At 34.9% G+C, this 9,558-nt stretch overlaps 1 protein-coding gene across 1 annotated transcript in view; it reads right to left on the minus strand.

Moving 5' to 3' along the window:
• WRN (Werner syndrome, RecQ helicase-like) overlaps positions 1-9,558 on the minus strand; it is a 207,244-nt gene that overhangs the window by 151,442 nt on the left and 46,244 nt on the right. The window contains exons 10-14 of the mRNA XM_006884172.1: positions 5,221-5,359; positions 4,481-4,556; positions 2,954-3,021; positions 2,587-2,695; positions 1,976-2,044 (exon numbers count right to left, since the gene is read on the minus strand). Of these exons, the coding sequence (XP_006884234.1) occupies positions 1,976-2,044; positions 2,587-2,695; positions 2,954-3,021; positions 4,481-4,556; positions 5,221-5,359 (461 nt within the window). The remainder of the gene's footprint in view (positions 1-1,975; positions 2,045-2,586; positions 2,696-2,953; positions 3,022-4,480; positions 4,557-5,220; positions 5,360-9,558) is intronic.

The following is a 9,558-nucleotide window of genomic DNA, read 5'->3' on the forward strand; positions in this document are numbered from 1 at the left end:
GTCCTGGAGAGGGTGAAGCCAGAATGCTCCTTGGAGTCAAGGATTATGAAGCTTCGTCTGACATATTTTGGGCATGTTGCAAGGAGGGACGGGTCCTTGGAGAGGGACATCATGCTTGGGAGAGTGGAGGGACGGCGCAGGAGAGGAAGACCCTTGATGAGATGGATCAATTCTGTGATTGGGTAGTGCGAATGAGTGTCTTTGAGACAGCGAGGTTGGCACAGGATAGAATGGCGTATAGGGCTCTTGTACATAGGGTTGCTATGAGTTGCAAGTGACTCAATGGCACACAACTACAACAACAACAAAGGAAAAATATATAGAAAGTTTCATTCTTCCATTCATATTCCATAAAAAAAGATGAAGTTAATAAGCAAAACTTAACTTTCTTTATTAAAAGACTATAATATTTAACCTGCTCAGAAAATTTTAGTGTCTACTTAGGTGCTAGGTACTGTGCTAGTGCTCTCACTAGACCATGCTAGCATGAAATTAATACAGTGTTCTATTTAGTGTAAAAGCAATATAAATAATAAGATCTGGGCTCACATCGCCCCCGTTTGAATCTCAGTTCTACTTTTTACATGCTATTAATCTCTAAGGCAAGTTACTTAACTTCAGAATGCCTCTGTTTCTTCAAGGGTCAAGTAGTGATAACAATTCTAAATATAACTTTATATATCTAGCTATATGTAACCCTGAAAAAAATCTTTCCATGTTGGTTAAAAAGAAAATTGTGCAATATTTATGATGATACAAACAGCCTAGGATAGACTTCGAAAGAAAGGAAAAAAAACCTGAAGGTCTTGCGCTGAGTAGCAAATAATTAGAGACACCAATCAAGAGACGAATAAATCAAACGAACAGAAGAGCAAGCCCAGAAATAGATCCATATATAAGTGGTAGGTGGATTTATTTTTTTTACAATAGTGCAGAGACAATTTAGTGGACAAAAGAGAGTTGTTGCAACAAATGGAGTTGGAATAAGTTGACATTCATACAAAAAAAACAAAAAACACCAATCAATACCTATACCATAATACATAAAATTTACTCAAAATGGATGATAATCCAAATACAAAATTTTTAACAACAAAACTTCATGGAGAAAAGATAAAATAATGCTTTTGTGATCTTAGATTCAACGTCCAAAATATAATCTATAAAAGAATAAATCAACATACAGGACCTTATCAAATGAAGAACTACATCTCTTCAAAAGGCCAGTTAAGAAAATGAAAATGGACAGCAAGGAGTGGGAGAAAATACATGCAAACATGTATCACATAAAAGACTTGTATGCAGCATACATAAACAATTATCAAAATTTAGTTCAAATGCTCCACAGGAGCAGCATGGGCCATCTCCTGCCACGTGATTGACTGCCTCTGAAAACCTGCCAGATGGTCAGCTATGGGTTGGCTCCCGACACAAGGTACACAACAAAAGCAAAGGTTATTTAAATGGTAAATGTCATGTTGTAGAAATTGCATGTCAATTTAAAAAAAACAAATTCACACAGTGAATGCTAGATTCACCACAGAAGAAAGATTGGCAATCTCCTCCTGGACATTTACAGCCTTTGAAAATGCACTGGAGGGTCAGCTATGAGCTGTTTCCAACACAACAGCAATGAACGAGTGAGTGAGTGAATAATATCTAACAGTGATGCAGTGAATCCATTATTAAATATTTACCAAATAAATGAAAGCAGATGTTCATAAAAAGACTGGCATATATATTCACAGAAGCTATATTTATAAAAGCCAAAATTCAGAAATAATGCAAAGGCCAATCGATAGATATATGGGATAATGAAAAGACTTTACAATAAAGAGTTCTGCAAATGAACTACAAAGTGAAAATGCACTTTTTACATTGTAGATTTTTTCCCATGCAGCAAATAAATTTTATGTATAAAAATTACAGATATTTGAGTACATGATTTTTTTTAAAAATCACATAAATTACTCACAATTTAATATCTTCAAGAACATTTTTTGATTGTGCTGATCCAAGAAAACAAGCTGGAATGTTGGACATTCTACAAGAAAAACAAATATTCCAGGGCTATTAATCCATTGTGAAAATCAACTTCATACTTAAAAGTGAACATAAGAATGTACACCCTTCCTCTCTAATTTTTTTTTAACTCTCAAATCCAATTAATAAATTCCTTCAATGATCATAGCAAAAGAAAGGTATTTAGGTGAAAATGCAAGTTCATAATGAAGAAACTGAAACTTTTTCATATTTAAAAATTATTCTTCCACATATACACTTCATATTAAACTAATGAAAAAGAGTTAAGAAAAGAGAATTTGAGCTGTTTTATATGAACTGATATAAATTGACAAGTTACTAAAAAATTTATTCCTTGGAGGATATCTGACAGCCTTAAATTACAAAGAACACATAAAAGATGGGCAAAGCCTTCCACAAAATACTATGTATTACTAACAAAAGTAAAGCCTCACTGAAAGAACGGTGTCACAGGGAACTATATTTTAATATGTGATAGATCATATGTATCATTCATGAACCCCATAGAAGAAGAGAATAAAGTGGCAATGAAACATTACTTACTCAAGCTGGAGCACTTGGTCTTCCATCAAAGAAATAAGAGGTGAAATGACAAGGCCAATTTTGCCTACAAATACAGGTGGATACTGGAAGCACAAACTTTTTCCATACCCTTAAAGTAAAAATAATAGATAACAAGAAACAAAAATAAACTATGTATTATAATATCTGGTAAGGGCTGAATGGTCACTGCTAATATGCTAATTTCCAAAAGGCTAATTCATACATAAGTTTGAGTATAATTTGTTAATTTCTTCTGTTTTATACCACTTGCATTTATATTTTGAGACTTTAGTCAAAGCTTAAGCACTTCAAAGTCATCAAGCTTTATTTTTCAAAGGATTAGGCTATTTGCTTAAGTATATCTTACCAGTTGCCATGACAACAACATTATCCCGTTTTTCTTCCAATACAGAATGAATCACTTTCCATTGAACCCTTGAGGGTAAAAAGCAAAAATCTATTTTATTCTACTAATAAGAAACCAAGGGACAAGCTAAAATCTATTTAATATTTTTACTTCCTCTCATAAGAGTTTCTTTGGCATTTTTGAGCTTCACATATAAATGTATATATTCTGGAACTTTAAACCAAGCATCTTACTCCCATTCAAGAAGTCTAAATGAAGAGGATGTTCACTAGCTTATTTGTTAAACTGTATTACATATTAAAAAGTTAAGCTATAAACTAGATAGAGAACAGAACAAATCTTTTTCATCCAAAGGAGGAAAGCCCCAGGAGTAAGAATTGACTAAGAAGGAAAATGAGGGCACTTTTCTAGGGTGATGATAATGTTCTATATACCTTGATAAGGATTTTGCTTATAAACAAGGGCACATGCACACTTAATATTTGCAAATGCACACTAGAAGTTTATATAGTTTATTATATATAAAATTTCAAATCAAGAGGAAAAGTGGACACAAATATTGAGTTTTAATTAATAGTTTCTATGTTGAAGTACTGAAGGAGCTCTGGTGGCCTAGTGGTAAGGAGTTGTGCTGGAAACCCAAAGGTACGAGGTTCAAATCCAACAGCTGGTCTGCAGGAGAAAGATGGATAATCTCTACTTGTGTAATTAACTGCCTCTGAAAACCTGGTATGTCAGCTATGGGTCGATTTCAACTCAACGGTATATAAAACAATACCCTGAAGTACTGAGCAGGAAATATAGAAATATTTATATGTATTTTTAAAATTAGATAGGTTAGTGGGTAAAAAGAGAGATGAATAATAATATACAGCACTCTGTCTCATTGCTATCTAGTAAGAATAGGTGATTCACAGCTGACCCTCTAGTTGGTTTCGTAGGCTGTAAATCACATGGGAGGAGGTTGTCTATCTTTCTCTCAGAGAGTCACAAGTGAACTTAACTGAAAAGACATTAGGTTAGTAGTACAACTCCCTACAGATTCCACCAGAGCTCTGAAATACAGCACAGTTATAGTACAATGATTATGGTAGAATTTAGGTGGTGGGTATAGACAATAAAAACATCATTTTATTTTATTAGTGACTGAGAAATTTCCTAGTAAACTTTTGAAAGAAAAAAGAATCAATTGGAGATGTAGTCTCATTTTGTACTGATAATAGTCTACTCTTGATCTATATCCCGGTTATACAAGGTACTTACTTACTAATATACCTAAATTATTGTCTATACAGACCATCTACATGCTAGGGAAAAAATTTTTTTCTTACAAAATTAATGCATTGAAATAATTTTCTATAAGTCTTACTTTAAAATAGCTTTCTTGTCATTTAAAAGAAATATAATAGAACAAGGACAAGCTACAGTGAAGGTGCACTGTTATTCTTAAGTAGGTGCATCTTTCATTGTTTACTTTGGTGACAAATATACTAACTAGTTAATTTATTTAACTAAGATTATACTCACGGTTTAAAACTGGAATGCCCAAAATAGGTCTTAAGGCAATTAATTTGTTCTGCATTAGGTTCTGGCACAGAATGGTCTTAAAATAAAGTAAAAGAAGTACTGAGGATTAAGAAGTATACTAGATTAGAGCTGGAGACAAGTTTTATCTCAGTGGCTTTGTTTTTTAAAAAAATTCAGTGATAGATAACACCATTTACTGTTTTCTTTGTTTTAAATCCCATCCATTTTAGGGAGAGTCACAAGATTACTGTGTCTGCAAAGTGGGTTTTGATCACTCGTCCCAACATAATAGATCATAGAAATAAAATAACCAGTTTCTGCCCTCAAAAATCTCACAGGAAAATGTAGATGGCAGGCTAATAATAAAAACAGAACAAGAAAATTGCTGTAATAGTTATAAGCACTAGCAGAAAGTAAGGAAAATTCACAGGAGGGGCAGCTAGTAGAACGAAGATAGCAGGGAGAAATGAAATTTCCCACAGAACACAGCACCTGAACACATCCTGAAGTTTAGGAAGGAGCATATCACCACATCCACCAAATTACATGACATTTCTGTCATTTTTATAAATAGTAAGATGGTGTTTTATGGAGATTAAAGAACTGAGATATTTTAAAGCACCTTTGTCTGCCCCATTAACTAATTACATGCCCCCAAGTCCTTGACCTTCAAAGTATTTTAAAAGTGGATTCCAAATAAAGTCAATAGTGAGACATTTTAGACATATTACGATACTTACCCTCATTTTCTTCTTCCTCTTCAATACCTTCATTTTCATCTTCATCATTTTCATCAGTAGGAAGATTCAGATTTCTTTCCATTTCGAGGTGGTTAGAATGCATTGGTTCTATCGTGTCACTATTTAGGTTTTCTAAAGACTGAAAATTTAAAAGAAATTTTAAAAGCAAAACCACTGACACTGTCCTATCTTTTCTACCCAACACAAAAGGAGTATTATTAACACAGCTTACAATTTTGTTCAAAGCCAGCAGATGTGCAAGCAATATTACAAAAGAACACGTGTGCTCCATTTTAAATATTCAAGAATAGTTTCTAAGGCACAAGGCCAAATATGGATACTTTCAGCATAAACTGAGCTCATTAATAGCATATAATGACCTGCCCCTAGGGAAAGCTATCAAAACTTTTGTATTAGATAATTTAAACCATTTTCCTTTATTGAAATATTTTTAATTTTTATGTGATAATGGAAGTTTTCACATTATTTTTGTAATCAGTTTCTCTATACAGCATATCAATCATGTTCAATATTGAAGCTATATGGTGGCTGTAAATGTTCTAGGACTGTATTTTATAGTTGTCAAACAAAAGGCACTGAAAATTTTAGGAAAGAATATTCCAATTGTGAAATAAAAGCATTTGCTTTTCTTTTTTTTTTCTGGCTTGACAGTATCTGACTTTCCCAACTGAATAAAGCTCTGTATCAAGAGAGTTGGACAATGACTTAGGATAAAAGAAAAAGAAGTGATGCCTTTGAGTTGTACTGGAGAAGGGTACTGAATATACCATGGACTGCTAAAAGAACAAACAGATTCATCCAGGAGAGAGTAAAACCAGGCTGCTCCTTGGAGAAAAGGATTATGATGCTCCATCTACATACTTTGGGCACGTTGCAAGGAGGAACCAGTCTTTGGAGATGGACATTATACTTGGAAGGGTAGAACAGCAAAAGAGAGGAAGACCTTGGATGAGATGAACTGACTTAGTACCTGAGGAAATGGGGGTAGGTGTGCCAGAGACAATGAGGTTGGCTCAAGATAGAGCAGGATTTATGGTCACTTAGAGTCTCAAGCGACGTGATGGCACATAACAATAACAACATTATTAAGTATATTATAGTATCTTAAAATGTCTTCATTTGTATATTCTATGACTAATAATTTTAAAAGTTATTAAACTAAAGTTCTCATTTTTCCTTTTTAAGAAATTTAATACGTTTTACTTTAAAGATAAAGTACTCATTCAAGGCCAGGAAAATGAAAAAACTAACTTCAGGCCATGAGAAGGAAAAAACTAGAGGAGTACATAATGAGATTCACTACTAATTTTTTGCTCCAGTCTTCAAATATACTTGTTGTTGCTGGTATGTGCTATCGAGCCGCTTGCGACTCATAGTGACCCTAAGTAAAATAGCCCCAAACGCCATTCTATCCTGTGCCAACCTTGATGTCTCAAACACACTCATTCTCACCACTCCACTCACAGAATCTATCCATCACATCGAGGGTCTCCCTCTCCTGCACTGTCCCTCCACTCTCCCAAATATGATACCCCTCTCCAAGGACCCATCGCTCCTTGCAACATGCCAAAGTATGTCAGACGAAGCTTCAGAATCCTTGACTCCAAGGAGCATTCTGGCTTCACCCTTTCCAGGACAAACCTGTTTGTTCTCCTAGCAGTCCATGGTATATTCCACACTCTTCTCCAGCACCACAGCTCAAAAGTATCAGTTCTCTTTCCATCATCCCTAATCACTGTCCAACCCTGCGATGAAGACTAAGGTGCACCTGATCTAGGCTATAGTCTTCGCAATTAGGTGCTATGCATTGGAGAGCTGGAAAAATACACTTAGAAAAGTAATTTTTAAAAAATCCTCTGATATGGGTATCTGTGTTGCCTTCTAAGAAACTGGAATATACGCATCTGTACAATTCCAAGAATATCCTAAAAATGAACTACTTGAAAGCCCTCCTAAGAGAAAACAGTTACTACAGGAATCTGATTTTGTATAGGTTCCATTCTTATTACTAGGAAATATTTATTGCATATTACTATTGTTGATCTTAGTTGCCATCAAGTTAGCCCTGATTCATAAAGAACCAATTCACAACAGTATGAAACACTGCCTGGTCTTGCACCATCCTCACAATTGTTGCTACGCTTGAAATAACTTATGAAGCCACTGTGTCAATCCACCTTGGTGAGAATCTGTGTCTTTTTCCTTGACCCTCTACTTTGACAAGCACACTTATTATCTAATATTTATTAAAAACTTAGCAAATTGAAGATCTTTGCTAAACTCTTTATCAATAATGTATAATCTAATAATTAAATCATTGAGTATCAAAGTGGTTAATAAATACTTCCAAAGTTACACCGACAATTAAAGGGTGAAATTCATACCCACATCAAAATTAAGAGCCTAAATTCTTATTCACCAGGAGAAGAAAACACATATTAACCTAAAAGTGAGGAATTAAAACATGTGTGATGGTGAATATCTGGTGTTTTTTTTATTCTCCCCCTTAATTTGGTTGCACTGACTCTTCGTTCTTATTGTCCAAAGAAACTGGGTATTGGGAGGTTTGGAAAATAGAATGCCATATTTTCAGCTTAGGCAATAAAAGGGAAAAAGTTTTTTAACTCTAGAAAACTAAATGAAATAAATGGAAAATATCCATAGTAAATAAAATAAAGATAAAAGTTAAAAGGATACTAAATATATAAAAATAGAACTTATGAATAAAAAGATAAAAAAGAGATGGGAAGAATGAAAAATCTACTACTCATTATCCACATTCCAAGGAAAGCTTAACAGAAAAATAACATAAGAGGATACAGAAAACATACATATAAGTCAATATATAACACGTAAAATATTCTTTACATACCATATTTATGAGAAACATAAACACACGCTATACACATGGATTTCACTGATAATGTGCACAGATATTAAATCTATTACATCTGTAGAAAGACTCACTGGAGAAGCTCAATATCACCAGTGAAAACCAGGCTGGGTCCTGATTGTGGGACAGACCACAAACTACTCATCTGCAAGTTCAAGCTGAAGTTGAGGAAAATTAAATCAAGTCCACGGGAAGCAAAATTTGACCTTAAGTCTGTCCCACTCAAATTTCAAAACCATCTCAGGAACAGGTTTGAGGCCTTGAGCACCAACAAGCATAGACCAAATGAGCTCTGGAAGGAATAAAAAAAAATTGTCCATGAAGAATGTAAAAGATCATTACAAAAGCTGAAGAAGAAAAGGCCAAGATGGATGTCAGATGAGACTCTGAGTATTGCATTAGAGTGCCAAGAAACCAAATCTAAAGGCAGAAACCACGAAATCAAAGAACTGAACAGAAAATTTCTAACGGCAGCTTGGGACGACAAAGCAAGATATTATACTGAAATGTGCACAGAGCTGGAGTCAGAAAATCAAAAGGGTGAATTCGCTCATCATATCTTAAGCTGAAGGAGTTGAAAACCAAATTCGAGCCATGGGTGCCAATACTTACGGATACTTTGTGGTAGAATGTTAAATAATGCAGGAAGTACACAGAGCCACTGTATCAGAAGAAATTAGCTGACATAGAAAAATTTCATGAAATAATATATGAGCAAGAGCCTATGGTAATGAAGGCGGAAGATCAAGTTTCTCTGAAGGAACTGGAAAACAACAAGGCGCCAGGAGTTGACAGCATACCAACTGATTTATTTCAACAAACAGACACCGCCCTAGATGTGCTCACTAAGTTGTGCCAAGAAATCTGGAGGACAGCCAGCTGGCCAACTGACTGCAAAAGATCAATATTTGTTCCCATTCCAAACAAAGGTGACCCAACAGAGTGGGGAAATTATCGAACAACATCATACGCAACCAAGATTGTGCTGAATATTATCCAAAAATATTTGGAGCTATGTGTCAACAGAGAACTGCCAGATGTGCAGGCTAGATTTAGAAAAGGTCGTGGTACTAGGGATATTATATCTAATGTTAGATGGATCTTGGCAGAAAGCAGAGAATACAAGAAAAATGTCTATCTGTGCTCCACTGACGATTCAAAAGCTTTTGACTGTGTGGATCACAACAAGCCATGGCTGACTCTGAGAAGAATGGGAATGCCAGAACATTTGATTGTACTAATATGAAACCTCAGTGGGGTCACTTGGCCAACTGACTGGAAGAGATCGATATTTGTTCCTATCCCAAAGAAAGGTGACCCAACCGAATGTGGAAACTACAGAACAATCTCACTGATTTCACATGCAAGCAAGATTTTACTGAAAATTATCCAAAAATGACTGGAACAGCACATCAACAGAGAAC

The sequence above is a fragment of the Elephantulus edwardii genome, unplaced genomic scaffold, assembly GCF_000299155.1.
Source record: "Elephantulus edwardii isolate Elephantulus edwardi_28Jun2011 unplaced genomic scaffold, EleEdw1.0 scaffold00031, whole genome shotgun sequence".
NCBI lineage: Eukaryota > Metazoa > Chordata > Mammalia > Macroscelidea > Macroscelididae > Elephantulus > Elephantulus edwardii.